This window comes from Balaenoptera physalus (genome assembly GCF_965194825.1).
Source record: "Balaenoptera physalus genome assembly, chromosome: X".
Lineage (NCBI taxonomy): Eukaryota > Metazoa > Chordata > Mammalia > Artiodactyla > Balaenopteridae > Balaenoptera > Balaenoptera physalus.
Window position 1 is genome coordinate 81,815,350 of NC_138903.1, and position 17,365 is coordinate 81,832,714.

General features: G+C 33.9%; 1 protein-coding gene across 1 annotated transcript in view; it reads left to right on the plus strand.

Annotated features, from left to right (window-relative positions):
- LOC309653022 (protocadherin-11 X-linked-like) overlaps positions 1–17,009 on the plus strand; it is a 548,071-nt gene extending 531,062 nt beyond the window's left edge. The window contains exon 7 of the mRNA XM_082447359.1: positions 6,481–17,009. Within this exon, the coding sequence (XP_082303485.1) occupies positions 6,481–6,566 (86 nt within the window). The 3' untranslated portion in view covers positions 6,567–17,009. The remainder of the gene's footprint in view (positions 1–6,480) is intronic.
- The last annotated feature ends 356 nt before the right edge of the window (positions 17,010–17,365 follow it).

The following is a 17,365-nucleotide window of genomic DNA, read 5'->3' on the forward strand; positions in this document are numbered from 1 at the left end:
CCTATTTATTTTGGTTCAAAACATCATGAAAAAAAAAAAAAAAAAAAACCATCATGAATTGTTGTTTGTATTTGAGTACCTACCTGAGTATCTGTTTACATGTGTGTTCAGAGATATGGGTGGGATATATACTTGCTATTTATTTTGTAGAATGTGAATTTGTAAGTCACTTCATGCATTCCTCCCATGAGTTTAAAAATAAATCTCTTCTGCTTGCTAAATCAGGTTGTAAATACCTCATTTAGTCTGCTACTACAGTAACTCATAAGAAGAGAAAGGTTGCTTTTCCATATTTTACCTCTGGCCTCATCTTATGCCAGTGACTGCTGATTATAAGTACTATTAGTGAAACTGAAATCAGCATGGAGCACTCAAGTTGCTTTTCAAATAAAGTTCTTGTTTCAGCATTTAGTTTCCCAAAAGCCTTTTAATCAAGATTATGGGAAAGTCCATAAACTTTCTGCTGAATATTTAACAAGCTGGAGGTTACTACAAACATGTCTTATCAAGGGCAAGTGAAATGAGATTGCAATCAGGAAAACAGAAGACTCGATGATAAGCTAAGCTTTGTCTCTTAGATAAAAATCTAACCAAAAAATCAAAGTGACTCACATTTTCACCTTTCTTTTGTAGGATTTACTTTTCCTGGTTTGAGCCATAATTTTCAAAAATGGTAAATAGGACTAATTCATTTGATTTGAATCACTAGCTTATCTTTAAGATGATGATGGTAATTAATTCTGCACAATGGAAATACTGGCAGAATTTAAGTAAAAAGGCTTCACTAAAGTTTCACAGTTTAATATTAAAAGCATAATTCCTTTTGCTAAAAATAAATTTTAAATGCCATGCGATATTGTACATTTTCTAATTGACCTAACTTACTTTTACTAAATCAAAAATCTAACAAAACTATGTTTCTACCTTAAGAACAATCAAAAGATAAGAAAGAAAATAGAACCAGATTTTAAAACTCTTACGCATTGCACCATCCTCAGAAATAAATGAATGAATGAATGGGCTTTCAATCTACCCTCATTTATGTTCAAATTACCTGTATAAAGAAGTTATCTTTAGCTGGATCATACAGAGATGTAGAATGAAAATTTCAATTGTATATACTCTTCTAGCTAATTAACAAAAAATATATATGAGATTTAGCCTTACTATACCTTCAAGTTGTAATCTATAGTAAAAATATAATACTATTTGTTATTTATCTTAAAGTTGTATGTATAGGAATAGGAACCTTATTTTTCTTCTAAAGAGAAAGCTGTTTTTAAGGGAAAAAATAAATAGCAGAGCTGCAAATGGATTACAACTTCCAGTCTCCTGCTTACATATCTTTGGAACTCTTTCTCTAGCAGAGTTTAAGTAGAACAGTGAGTGGCTAGACCATAGGTTGGTCTTTAAAATTAATCACTAAATTCTACCACTCCATCCAGTGGATTTGAGAGGTAGGTAGATATTGAAGAATGGACTTAACTACATATAGCATAGCCAGCTCTGGCCTCTGCCATTTTGTCTAAGCAAACACAAAACTGAAGAATTTTAAAGGACACAAATGATTTGTTGTGTTAGAGGAACTTTCAATGCACGCAAGTAATATTCTGTTATTGCCCCAACACTTCCTATGAAGAATAAAGATGTGCATTATAGGATGATGTTTGGTTGTGACTATGAGGAAGTTGCATACTCAAGCTCTATCGTTTTCTCCTTTGTATAAATGTGTATAATGTTAATACCTACCCCACTGGATTGTTTTCAGGATCAAATGACATAAGCAGTGGAAAACATTTACAATACCCCAAAGTGTGTATGTGTTTTCTCTTTCCCTACACTCTTGCAGACACTGGATATTATTAATATGTTTTAATTTTGCCAAAATGATATATGAAAAGTGTGTTTCGTTGATGTCTGTATGCAATTTTCCATATTTATGAGTGAGACAGAACATCTTAGCATGTTTTAACATGTGTTCACCAGGATATTAATTTCAGCTATAAAAAATTTCCCTTTATCATTATTACTTTGGAACATATTGGACTTTTACCAATTTCTGCAGTTTGTAAAAAGTAGATTCTCAGATTTCTCAGTTACATAAAGCTGTATGCATAGAAATTAATTTGCATTATTTAACCCATACAGAAGGCAGAAGAAACACCCAAAATGTTAGTGTTTGCTGTAGTTTTCTAGAACACATTTAATCATGAGAAATGCGTTTTTTAAAATTTAATTTTATTTATTTTTTTATACAGCAGGTTCTTATTAGTTATCCATTTTATACATATTAGTGTATATATGTCAATCCCAATCTCCCAGTTCATCACACCGAGAAATGCCTTTTTTATCACTATGCTTAACAGGATTATATTTTATATAAATCTATATAGATTTTATCTATAGAAAAGCATGTTTAGCGTTAAAATATTTTTTTAAAAGATACCTGGCTAATTATACTTAGAGTGATACAATTTAAGCTGGGAAATGTCAACATTACACTGATATGTTGTGTATTATATACTTCCTGAGGAATAAGGGTGAAAGACATCATTTGCTACTTTGAAATGAGTTTTAAAGTACTTTGGGAGAATTTATTTTGCTAGCGTGACTTTCTTTGACTGTGGCTATACTTATTTTAATCATGCAGGACCAATTTGAGAGATGCTATTTACAATACCAAATGCGTTTTTAGAATTAAATTATGTATCATCCAATAATACGCCTGATGTCATCATAGTTCAGCAGAGGACAATTTTAAATAGTAGTTATCTCATATAGACACAAGCATACCACATAATACTTAAGCTAGAACTTGGTTTGACATTCTGTTTAAAGACCACATCAAAATGGTAAACTTCCCCTGCTCTTGATCGCTTTGAGATCAAGAGGTATACAAATTATAAAACACTGTTTGTCTTGTTGCTATAACTATTTTGTTATTTGAATAAATTCCATGTTGGTGAATAAGTCGTCCACATTATGTATATTAATGGAAAAATAGAGTAGATTTAGCAAGTAGATGGTAATGAGAGAGAATGCCATTTGGTTGTAATAATAGAGCTATGCAGTGTTTTTCTCCCTTATTTCTGAAATACAAAAAATTTCAAACTCTGTGGTCCACAAAATTGTGTTACATTGAATGTATTATATTGAAATTATGCTTTGTTAAAAATTGGGTTAAAAAGTAACAATGGCTAAACTCAAGTGAAGATTTGGTCCTTAAGTCTATTTGATTCACAGTACTTTTAGTTAATTGCTTTACTCTACTTCATTTTGCTTGTGCTTATTCTATTTCAATTAGTGGACTCTTAACATTTGTATTTACTGAAAATCAATGCCAAGAAATTGCTTATTCAAGACTTACGCTTTGAAGTGTGAAATATTTATCTTTCCCCAGCACTTTAAAAGCGTATCTTTTAACATTTTAAAATAAACATACATTTACACATCGGACTGGCGATAGCAGAATTTAAACTAGAAATGTGACTGTAGTAATAGCTTTAATTACTTTGTGAGGAATTTAGAAGGATGTATCCATGCGGGAATAAAGGCTTCCCTCCCTCCACTGGCATAGGTATAATTTATTTTTAAAGAAACCATCCTTTATGCATTTCAGGGTCCCCCCCACCGCCCGCCCCATCATTGTTACTGGGAAAATTGGTAGAAAGGAATGTAATTAAGGGAGGAAAATCACACTTAGGAATTACCAAGCATAATTATCTCTTCTCCTCCCATTGCTTGCTGATAGGCATCTCTCCAGGTGTTTAGCTAGAGATAGAGTGAGTCACTTTCTTGGTACATATAGTGAGTGACTTGCTTGGCAACATACTGTCTATACTGAGAATTAGTTGCACAGCAACAAAAGATATATTCTTTAATTTTCAAGGTGAAATTGGTACCTGAGTGGAACTTTTCATGCAGAATTGTCCCTGCAGTAGCAAGTAAGAGAATTTTAATGCTACACCTGCATGAAAAGGAGAATAAGAAAGAGGGTGATGAAAAGATAGCTTTGAAGAGAGATAGGTGATTCCTTCAAGATATAAAGGAAAATATAATTTGTGATTATCATTAATTTTTGCAAATTTGGCTTAAAGGCCTTAATAGTCTGTATGCCCAGAAGCCCTGGCATAATATTCATTATTATAAATCTTAGTAGGGCATATTAGGATTTTAGAAGTGATATTTTGAATCAACAATGCCAAAAAGTTACAAGGGACAATGGGAAGATAAGGGAATCTGCATAAGTAGTAAGGACTGCTTTCTTGAGGCATCTCAGAAGGGTCAGCTGGTATTTGATGACATCAAAGGATAAAGAAAATCTGTGCCTTGGGGGTAAGAAAGCGGTATCTGCAAACTCTCTAGAAAGCAATGTAGATCTATGTGGTATCAGTCAGTAAGAAAAAGACAAATGAAGAAAAAACCTTTTGCATTCCGTTATTAGCTGTGGAAGTGGATAAAATCAGCAGATTACAGTTTAAATAACCTCAATGTTTTCTTTATTCCTGGCTGTTTTGTATCACTAATTTCTAAAACTAACAAAAATATGAGGCAGAAAGATTTTAAAATCCAATATATTGCAAGAAATCGTTGCCAGAGAATGTTTGAGTAGTTCAATGCTATGAAGACACACTAGACATATATTTCCCTTCAGGTTGAATAAATTGGCAAAGTTATGTGGTTGCACTTATTTTTCAAGGCAGTTAAGAGTTAACAGGAAATGAAAATCAAACATGCTATTTCAGAGAGGATTAATCAGATAAACTGAGGGTAACAGAGGTGAAATACTATTGTCATCACATCATATGAAGATTACACATTATATACATGACTTATCACTGAGGATCCTTTCCAGAAATGAGGGTCTTCAGGAGATTTTTACTCTCAGGATAGTTCACAGCCTCCAGCATTTCATCAAAATTACCATTTAAGTGTTTTTACCGTCTTATGACTCTAGAGGCTTCTGCTCCAGGTATGCAAAGGTCACCTGTGACTCTGGTTTTGCCTATCTCTCCAGATTTTAGGCTGACAGTTTGTCCTGCAACCTTAGTTCTCTGATAGGTCCAAGAAAAGTAATTGATTTTAATCTTGTTCAGATTTTTCTTGTAAGGGAGCTAGCTCTTTGCATACCAAAGCGGAAACTGGAAGTTGCCTCATAACATTATAATTAGTTCAATGAAAATATATTTTAATAAATTCTGCATTCAATCACATTAGATATTATCACTTTTCAGTGTCCTACTTGTTTCCATCTTCTTCTTGGATAACCTTTTTATATTCCTGAAAAGTAATGTAATACTTGAAACAACTAAACAATGACAATTTAAAACATTTTTTGAACAATATTTTCTCTTCTATAAAAATTCCAAAGACCAACTTTTTAAAATGAATTTTTTATTAAGCTATCACTATGTATTCAATATAGTTACTTTTTCTTATTTAATGAATCATTGTTTTTTGTTTGGAATAGACATGATATGACAAAACTTAAAACAGATTTAGGGATATTGATCAGAAAACTCTACCTAAATTTCAATGTTTTAAAAATTAATCTTTGTGCCTACAAAAATTTAACCAGCCAACATCACTTTCATTAGTTCTTTTTATTTATAGATGACCTAGTTAAGAGGTGTTCAATATAAGGTGCCAATTGTGGGTAATCATATATTCGGTTTGAACATTCTTTTTACCCCTGGCTTGGTTCTTTGTTGTTGTTGAAATCTAGTTTTATTTTTCCTAATTCAGGTCTCCATGTTAATTTATTATTGTTTCACAGAGAAATTCACAAAAGTTATAATAAATAATCTTTGATTATTTCCTACAGTATAAACAACCCAGAATTTATTAAGAAGAACTTGGTAACATTTGGATCTATATATATTTATCATTTTCTCAAGAACACAACAAATTCTATTGCTATCTATCTCTCTTTGAGGGAAATCAATCACTGATGCACATACTTTTCTAAGAAAGGTCTTACTGCAAAGTAGGTCTGGTGGGTTTAGTTATTTATGGTCTCTCAATTCATATTCTCTTAATATACCATGATAGAATGAATCAAGAGGTAATCACAGTGGAAAATTTATAAATATGGCAAACTAAATGTTTTAATATTGCTACTAATTACTAATTAATAATGATATCAATGCCTTTTATCAGGTGTTTACTGTGTTCAAGGCACTAAGATTTTATTCTCAAAATCAAACATATGGAACAGAATTTAATATCTCAAATTTAAAGGTTGTTAAATGAAGGCTTACAGAAGTTAAATAGGTTGCCAAGTTATACCATTAGAACATGATGGAACCAGTGGTACATCTGATTCCAATATCTTTGTTATTAACTATTAAGTGAACCTGACACAAATGCTTGTTTACAGATTTATGACATTTGCACGTGCACATTGATTATGAGTTGAGCAAGAAGTAAAGATATCACCAACTGTTTCACAGAATCATTATTTTTTTTTTATTTTAAAAGGTTACAGCTTTCCAAGACAATCAACCACTATAAACCAACAAGAGTCACATGGCTGTACCAATGTCACCTCAAGTCTTGAGTCCTAGGATGAAATTCTTACCCAAAGAATGACATAAACAATCACACTGGAATTTTTATGCTCAGCCAAATCCAATGGCCTCCAAGTTGAAAAATTGATTTCCAGAAGGCAATTATATTATAGTTCTCAGCATTTATCTTTGGGTACAGTGTATACTTTGTTATCATTTATTTTAATATCAAATCTCAGTTCTGATCAATAGCGCTAGATTGAAGAGGAAAAAAATGTTTTTTTTCATAAGCAAGGGCTTTGGAATGAAATGTAGTACTCTTCAGAACTTTATACTATTTTAATTTTTGTTTTTTCTCTGAAGCATATGGTATTGAGTGAAAGTTCTATAACTCACTAATAATTACCCATTCACAGTGCATCTTCATCAGAGGAGGACGACTTAACTTCCTACAAGAGATGATTTACCTCATATGGGTGAACATATGTATGCTTATCATTTTATCTTTTTAAATAATTTCCAAGAGATCATGGACTTTACTTCATTACATTAATGTACCTTTCTGTCACTGACTAACAAAACCTAATTTCTACTTCTTAATATGAATTAAACTACTAGTCCCTTAATGAAAATACAAATGTATCGATTGTCTTATCTGAATATTAAATTTATTTTATAAAAAAAGAAATAGTATTTTCTTGACTCAAAAAGTATGAAATTAAATTTGAAATATTCTAAAATACAAGTCAGCATTTATTTGCATTAAAATAATCAAGAAGATACAGTATAGACAACTTGAAAACATTTCCAATAGAAACATTTTAGTGACTTTAAATCTAAATTGTATGGAATTTTAGAAAAGAAAAAGAATGTGTTATGTTTATAACTACAATGAGAGGTGTGTTTGGTCTATTTAGATACTTAGCTGAATAGCAATCATGAAAATGTGAATTACAAGACACAATTTATGCTGGATGTGTGTTTTAACTAATAAGTGAAATGGCACAAATTCCAAATTTTGCAATTAAAATATTGACATTCTGCAATTCACTTACTAGGAAAAATTATTTCCAAAGCTTTATATTATTAGGGAAGACTAAATAGCCATAGTTATTTTACACTTTGTATGATTGGAATAATTGCTTTAATATGTGCTTATAGGAAAGTAAACATTATTTTTGTTTTTATTTCTTACTGTACTGTGTTGAATATATGTATAATGAAGCTTCCCAAGTGAATTGAATTCAAAATATTTCTCATGTTTTCTAACCAATTAAAAGCCACAGGTATGCTGTTGATTGTGTGTGTGTGTGTGTGTGTGTTTTCTTAAGTAAACTTATCAATATTTAGTGTATAAAACTCCAGTATATTCAATTAAGAAGAGAGGAAAAATCAGGCATATGTTTAAAAGAAGATCTGGGCTTAATTGAGAATGGAAATAATTAGAAAGTTGATTCCTCTGGGTTTTTTTCTTTATTAGTGCCTATTTCTCTTTGAGAACATTAAACCTGGTGCTTCTATTTATTCTGGTAACTAAATATTTGTTCACTATAAATAAAAGTTGTACATAATTTATTCTGTTTTCAGGATCCAAGCCACTTTAGTGGCATTTTTTTTTTAACATCATCTCATAATTATAGCTTTAGTATACTGGACGATTACTTCATTTCACGTAAATGCATCTCATTGATTTTAGCAATGACAGAGGTGGGCAGCTGATAGTCAGAGGTATTGTTTTTAGCTGTTGTAGTCCTTTTCTGAGTGATGGCGTAATGTGCATTATGCATGGGATAAATGCCATCTGTAGACAAATTAATGATTTGTTGAAAGAAAGGTAACAATAAATAAACTCCTAGTAGAATATAACGAATAGAGTTAGTTGAATTGTGAAAAGCAAGTAAATATTAGTGTTTGCATTTTGTATGAGTTGGTATTTCCAAAGTATTAATAATTATTATTTGTGTTTTTTTCTATTATAGTGCTAATGTCATACCAGGCACATAGCTGCCAAATTGATATTATTCTTTTAGATTTTTAGAAATTTAGTCAGCATTAGAACAAAAGATATGCGCCCTGCATTGGTTGCAGTTGGCATGGCTCCCAAATGTGTCAGTACCTGAATTATGGATCTTTTATACTAGCTTTCAAACAGATTTTTTTATTACTTACAATATTGAAATAGAATGTTATTCTAACTTTCTTTCAGGAAAGACACATAGGGAATACTCAATATGAATTTGAAATATATATTTCAGTGTTTAGGGAGTTCTAATCTATACATGTAATTTTTGTTAAACTTTTTTTCTGCTCCTTGCTCACGCTAAATTTAAAGGCAATAATGACTGGTTAAGGAGACTATGAAACTGTTATTGGCTGTGAATACTGCAGAGGTTTAGCTCATTGCCTAATGTGTTTAATTAATATTGAACAACCATCAGATCACTTTGGCTTACAGCCCGGTCATACACTTTTGCTTTCTTTTTTTCTTCTGTTCTTTGTTTCTGTCTCTTTCCTCTCTTATGCAAAAGCCTGTTCTTATTTCATATACTAGACAGCTAAGCTTTGACTAACCCACTCCTGACAGACTGGTTTACTACATGAGGTGTGTTCTGTTTACTCGATTTTAATATAATTGTCTTTTGACCTAGTTGAATAAGGATTTTCATGTTTTTAATATGATATTGAATAAAGTTCATCTAACCTTCCGCTGAGGTACACTTGCCACCACTTGCAACATGCTTCTATCACCCAAAGCCAGATCTCTTCCCTACCTACTAGTTTTTCTTTTTTCTTTTTTTTCTTTTTTTTAGTTATTCTGATTTAACACATTTGATAGTACTAGTAGTTTCAACTAGTTTAAGAGTGTGGAATAATTACTACTAAGTTTTGCTGCCTGCTAAGACAAAAGTGTCAAAATAGAGTAAACTCTTGATTATCCCTAACCGCAGATAATCATAAAGTAAAAATGGCCAGATAATCCCAAAAGTGTATCTGTGAAGGCAAATATAATTTCCTGATTTTTTAAAAATAATATTTTATTTAGAGGTTTGTTGTGATATTTAAATGGTAAGTAATCCATATCTTGGAGCTTTAATAAACTTTCAGTGTCTCCTATCCTTTGATAATGATGAATTATTCATTTAGAAAAAAATATTAGTAAAATAAGGCAACTTTTAGGAATTTGCCAAGTACTTTCTGCACATTTTGGGCACTTTCAGAACATAATAAAACCAGTGTGTTGTTAGAAAAGGAAATAATTCTGGCATACAACTGCATTCAAGTGATAAAATGTTTACCAGATCTGGCTTTTGTTGATTTTTTAATAACAGTTTGTGAAATAATGATAGATGTTGTTATTTTTTGTACTAATCACTAAGACCCAGTGGTTCTTCAGATAATCAGGTCAATAAACCTGGAAGGAAGGGAGAAAGGAATTCTTAACCTTGAATAAGACAAGATTAGTCCCCATGAGATTTGTCATAAATTATTCATATTATCCACCTAGAATGGCATCAAATTACCTTGTGTTGTCTGCATAAGGGACTTCAACGGAAATGATAGCTATGTAAATTTCATTTTTTAGTGCAATGTGACATATTTTGACTAGTGAGAAAATGACACCAGAGAACAAAATTTTATGACTTTATGTTTAGAAAGGGGTTCATAGCTTTTCTCTTGCTTTCCCAATGTTGGTTCTCTACATTCACTTACTGTCATAATTCATTTAATAATGTATTTACTGAGGGGAAAATTGACAGACAGATGCCATTTCATGGACGTAGGTTCCTGGGGCAACAAGCCAGATTCTAATCAGTACAAACATCCAACTTTCTACAAAGCCTGATAAATTTAATAGGGGCTCTGCTATTGCAGTGTGAGTATTCGCAGACATATCCAGAGTAAATTTCATTTTTAGACGAAAGTTTATATTGAAAAAGTTCCCAATGCAATGGTGAAAGGGACAAAACAAACAAAATATTCTAAGTAAATATGTTTATAGTTTTATTTAAAAATTTTTCCCTGATGAAGTATATATGGCATTTTCTTTTCCCCATTTCCTTTTGAGACTTTTTATGTAAAGACTCTATTATGGTTACAGAGAGGCAGTTTGATCATCGTTTTAGTCACCAAAGCATGTGTGACCAAGGCTTTCACAGCTATCATCTCTTTTTTTATTAAATCTCAAATCATATTTATTTGCAATGACTTTCCAGATATTTTTAAGAGTTTCAGATCTATTATTCATTTGTGAATATTATATACATAACATCTTATTATTTAGAAAAAATGAAGACCACAAATGTCATCTGTTTGGAATACATGTAGACTTGTAGATTGTGGAGATTTATCTTTAACACAATCTGAATTTTTCAAGGGGCTCAAATTGGGCCTCTGACAGCTCCAACTCCATATTAGGAAAGCACTACTAATACTTATTTTCCCAACCAAATATGCTTTAAGATATTTTTTTAAATGTTATAGAATGAGATCCTTTAGTTTTCAAATTTTGTTTCTAATTCTCTGCTACACAGTACTAGACCATAAAGTTTGATAACCAATAGTTTCCATGATCATGACTCATCCATAACTTGGCTTGTATAATTATAGTGATTTTCATCAATTCTACAGAAATAGAATGAACTAAAATCAAATTGTCCACATGAAAATAGAAAATAGCTCAAACTCTGATTATCTTGTCCATAGATTTACTTTGCCAGAAGCAAAAGTATCTTTACAAGATAATGTATTATTTACTATATCCTGTGCTTTTTAAAATTTTCACCCACTTTGGGCCTTTCAAATAACCAGCTTTTGGTTTCATTGATTTTTTCTATTATTTTTGTTTTCAATTTTGTTGATTTCTATTTTCTTTGTTATTTCCTTCTTTTTGCTTGATTTAGGTATAATTTACTCTTCTCATTTCTTAAGGTGGAAATTTATAACATGGAATTGAGGACTGTCTTATTTTCTAACTTGTGGTATTTAATGTAATCGTCTCTTAACCACTGCTTTAGCTACATCTTACAAATTGTGGCATGTTGTGATTTTATTTTCATTCAACAAAAATTTTTCCAAATCCCCTTGAAACTTCCTTTTTGGCCCATGTATTATTTAGAAGTGTTTTGTTCATTTCTCTCTCCATTTCTATTCCTTTTTGTTTCATGTATTTCAAAGCTCTGTTACATAAAACATATACTTGTAAGATTGTTAAGTCTTCTTTATGAATTGATCCTTTTATCATTATATAATTTCTTTCTTTACCCATGGTTGTATTCTTTATTCTGAAGTCTATCTTTTCTGATAGTAATGTGGTCATTCCAATTTCCCTTTAATTATTGTTTGCATAGCATATCTTTTTTCATCCTTCAACTTTTAACTTATCTATATCCTTATGGTTAAAGTAGGTTTCTTGCTGACAGAATATAGTTGAGTCTTTTGTTTTTTAAATCCAACCTGACAATATCTTAATAAATGTGTTGCACCTATTTATTTTGATGTATTTATTGATATAATTGTATTTAATTCTACCATTATATTACTTTTTTTCTGTTTGTCTCTTCTCTTTTGTGCTCGTCTTTCCCCCTTTCCTTGCCTTCTTTGTATTCTTTGAGTATTGTTTTCATATTCCAGTTTAAATTACCTATTGACTTTTGGCTATATCTTTTGTATTATTTCTTAGTGTTTGCTCTAGGCTTTATAATATACATACCTAACCTTTCACATTCTACTCAGTTATATTTTACTACTTCAGTAAAAATGTAGAAGCTTTACAACCATATAGATTTCTTTTACTCTCCCCCATTAGACTTCTCATTACAGTTGTCATAAGGGTTAAATCTATACAAATTGATTTCAGTGAGCATACATATTTTAAAGAATTTAAAAGAAAATAAGATTTTACATTTACTGATATATTCACTATTTTTCTTGCTCTTCCTTCGTTCCTGAATATACTCTCTACCGGCCTTCAGACAAACCTCTTATTACTTATAATAATGAAACATAATCTTTAAAAATGTATTCTTCTGAGAAAGAGAATTAATAAATTCAAGTTTATATCATTGCCTTTTAGCTGAAAATTTTCGTTTAGCATTTTTTAGAGCATGTCTACCATCAATGACTTCTCTGAGTTTCCCTTTATCTGATGATGTCTTTGTTTATCCTTCATCCTGAAAGAGATTTTCCATATACATAAAATTTTAGATTAGTGGTTATTTTCTTTCATCCCTTTAAGATGCAGCCCCATTGTCTTCTGGCTTCCATGATTTTAATCAAAAATCAGTGGTAATTTGAATCATTGTTCCCCTGATTTTAATGCATTGTTTTTCTCTAGCTGTTTTCAAAAGTATTTATTCTAGTCTGTTTTTAGTAGTTTGATTATGATGTGCCTGGGCATTGTTTCCTTTGAGTTTATTGTGATTGAGGGTCTGCTGAGCTTTTTGAATCTGTAATTTTATGTCTTTCATCAAATGTGGAAGTTTTTGGCCCTTACATCTTCAAATAATCTTCAAATATTTTTTTCTGCATTGATCTTTTTCTCTTCTTCTTCTGAGACTCCAATGGCATATATTTAAAAACTTTTGAGATTGTCCCATTGTTCCCTGAGGCTTTATTCATTCTTTTTATAACATTTTTTCTCTCTGTTCTTCAGATTGGATAATTTCCATTGATTTATCTTCAAGTCTATTTATCTTCAAGTCTCTTCTATCATCTCCGTTCTGTCATTGATCACATTAAATGAATTGTTTATTTTTTATTTTAGATATTGCGTTTTCAGTCCTATAATTTTCATTTGGATATTTTGTATTGTTTCTACTTCTGTGAAAGAAATAGAACTTCTACCTTTTCATTTATGTCATGGAGCAAGTATATAGTTGTATTAGCCGCTTTAAAATCTTTGATAATTTCAATACCTAAATCATCTCAGTATTGGCATCTGCTCATTTTCTTTTCTAAAGTATTTAGAATTGGTCATATTTTCTTAAGTCTTTTTAATTTCAAATTTTATATGGTAGAAATCCTGGGTCCTAATTGAATTCTCTGAATAATGCTGATTTTTCATTTGTTTGTTTAGCAGGCAGTTGTTCTAATCTTAATTTTTTTTAAAAAATCTCATTTTGAAAAGGCTTTGTTATGATGTTTTGGTTAATCCAGTACATGCATGCTTCAAGAGTTAGTTGAGGCTTAGGCTGGAGTTTACAGAGGTACTTCTTTTTATTGTTCTTTACTTTATTGTGTTTCATGGATATTGCAATTTTTACAAATTGAAGGTTTGTGGCAACTCTGCATCAAGCAAGTCCATCAGCACCATTTTTCCAACATCACTGTGTCACATTTTGGCAATTCTTGCAATATTTTAAGCTTTTTCATTATTATTATATTTATTATGGTGATCTGTGATTAGTGATCTCTGATGTTATTATTGCAAAAATTCTGGCTCACTGAAGGCTCAGATTATGGTTAGCACTTTTTAGCAATAAACTACATTTTAAATAAGATATGTACTTTTTTTTAGACATAATGCTATTATCACACACTTAATAGACTAGACTATTGTGTGAAGATAACTTTTTTTAAATTGTTTTATTTTATTTTTATTTATTTATTTTTGGTTGCATTGGGTCTTTGTTGCTACACGTGGGTTTTCTCTAGCTGCATCGAGCAGGGGCTACTCTTTGTTGTGGTGCACGGGCTTCTCATTTTGGTGGCTTCTCTTGTTGCAGAGCATGGGATCTAGGTGCACGGGCTTCAGTAGTTGTGGCACGTGGGCTCAGTAGTTGTGGCTCACGGGCTCTAGAGTGCAGGCTCAGTAGTTGTGGCACACGGGCTTAGTTGCTCTGCGGCATGTGGGATCTTCCCAGACCAGGGATTGAACCTCTATCCCCTGCATTTGCAGGCGGATTCTTAACCACTGCACCACCAGGGAAGTCCCGTGATCTTAACTTTTATGTGCACTGGGAAACCAAAAAGTTCATGTGACTTGCTTTATTGCAGTGGTCTGACACCAAACTCACAATATCTAAGCATTATGCCTGGATATCATAGTTCAGTTCTCAAGGCCCTTTGCTAATCTGCTTTGAGTCTATCTCCAGCTTGTGTAGCTCAGGGATGAGCCTGGGACTTCTGTGGATTCATACACAGAGTTAGGGAGTCTGTTTATTTAAATTTATGTTTCTAGGACTTCCCTCACATTCTCTGACACTTTTCTTGTTCCTCTGGCCAGAAAGACACAGTTTCTACTGGAGAGTTAGCTGCCAGCTCCAAACCTTTGCTCAGCTTTGCATCTGGGACCCTATGGGCAAATCCATGAGACAAAAAGGACAAAATGTAGGGGGAATCTCATCCCAGAATAGGTTGCTTCTCCATGTTTGTTTGTTTTTTTTAATTTTTACTTACTTACTTACTTACTTACTTATTTATTTATTTATTATTTTTGGCTACGTCGGGTTTTAGTTGTGGCACATGGGATCTTTCATTGAGGCACACAGGCTTCTTTCTAGTTGTGGCACACGGGGGGCTCACAAGTTGTGGAGTGTGTGGACTCCAGAGCACATGGGCTCAGTAGTTGTGGCATGTGGGCTTAGGTGCCCTGTGGCATGTGGGATCTTAGTTCCCCGACCGGGCATTGAACCCACATCCCCTGCATTGGAAGGTGAATTCTTAGCCACTGGACTACCAGGGAAGCCCCCTGCTTCTCCATGTTTTGACTCCTTTCCACCATCTTCCCTCTTTTTTGGTTATATTTCAGGTAGTTGCTTTTTAAATATTTTCCAGAGATTTTAGTCCTAATCAGTGATAAACATAGGCTAGACTGGGCTTACTACATTTTGGACAGAACTAGAACCCTCTAAGAAGGAGGTGCATTTCAGTTGGTCCTTAGGTCTATGAGCACAGAGGAGGGTTCTCTGAGCTTGAGACTCTGGCCTTTGAGAAGGGGATGCTGGCTAACTGTCACAGGGGTCTCTGAGGAGGTGGTGTGATATGATTGCTTCTTTAAGTGTTGACACAACTGCAAGCTGATTTCAGCAGTGGCTCCTGGGACAAACTATCTTTATCAGCATGAATTTGTGAGGCTAGGATAACTCCCAAAGGAGGGTCTTGAGCCAATAAGTGGCAAGATCTAATGTTTATTTCAAGATGATCACTCTGATTACTCTTTGGAGAACAGACTGAATGGGACTAGAGCAAAACAAGAAGACTAGTTAGAAAGTATAGCAATAATTCAGATGAATTATGGTTTATAGCAGGATAGTAGCAGTATATGTAGAGGATAGTCATCAGATTGTAGGTATGTTTTGAAGATAAAGCCAGAAAATTTCCTAATATATCAGATATGCAATTTTAAGAATGATGGAAGCATCAATGGTAGTCCAATTTTTTGACCTAAGGAAATAGAAGTATTTTTTAAATTGAAATGGTAAAGACTGTGGAAGAACCAGGTTTGGGGTTAAAAGAAATTTCCAGGGGAGAGGGACATATTGGATTTGTGATGCCACTTTCACATGCAAAAAATATGTTAACTAGGCACTTAGATATACCAGGCTGGATTTTAGGCAAGTTGCTTTGGCTTGAAGTTGAGTATATAGATGGAATTTAAAGCCATGAAGATGGATGATATCACCTAGGGAATAAGTATAGATAGAGAAGGGAAAAGTTCTGAGAACTTATTCCAAAGACATTCCAACCTTTAGAGGTGGTGGAGGTGAGAAGAAATCAACAAAGAAGATTGAGAAAGAGCAGTATGATGTAAGAGAAAAATTGAGTCAATGGGATACTGGAAGCCACAGGAACAATATCAAACGTAACGTCAAGAAAATGAGGGGAGACCTTCAAGATGGCAGAGGACTAAGACGTGGAGATCACCTTCCTCCCCACAAATAACATCAGAAATACATCTACATGTGGAACAACTCATATAGAACACCTACTGAATGCTGGCAGAAGACCTCAGACTTCCTAAAAGGCAAGAAAATCCCCACGTACCTGGGTAGGGCAAAAGAAAAAAGAAAAAACAGAGACAAAAGAATAAGGATGGGACCTGAACCTTGGGGAGGTAACTGTGAAGGAGGAAAAGTTTCCACACACTAGGAAGCCCCTTCACTGGTGGAGACAGGAGGTGGTGGTGGGGGGAGAGGGAAACTTCGGAGCCATGAAAGAGAGCACAGCAAAAGGGGTGCAGAGGGCAAAGCGGAGAGATTCCCGCACAGAGGATTGGTGCTGACGAGCACTCACCAGCCTGAGAGGCTTGTCTGCACACCCACTGGGATTTGTGGGGGCTGGGAGCTGAGGGTCTGTCTTTGGAGGTCAGACCCCAGGAAGAGGACTGGGGTTGGCTGTGTGAACACAGCCTGAAGGTGGCTAGTGCACCACAGCTAGCTGGGACGGAGTCCGGGAAAATGTCTGGAACTGCCTAGGAGGCAAGAGACCATTGTTTCTGGGCGCGTGAGGAGAGGGGATTCACAGCACCGCCTAAACAAGCTCCAGAGATGGGCATGAGCTGCGGCTTTCAGCACGGACACCAGAGACGGGCATGAAATGCTGAGGCTGCTGCTGCAGCCACCAAGAAGCCTGTGTGCAAGCACAGGTCACTATCCACACCACCCCTGCTGAGAGCCTGTGCAGCCCGCCACTGCCAGGGTCCCATGATCCAGGGACAACTTCCCTGGGAGAACACAGGGCGCACCTCAGGCTGTTGTAACATCACGCTGGCCTCTGCCGCCGCAAGCACGCCCCGCATTCCATACCCCGCCCTCCCCCTCCACCCCCTGGCCTGAGTGAGCCAGAGCCACCGAAACAGCTGCTCCTTTAACCTCGTCCTGTCTGGGCAGGAACAAACGCCCTCAGGCGACCTACAT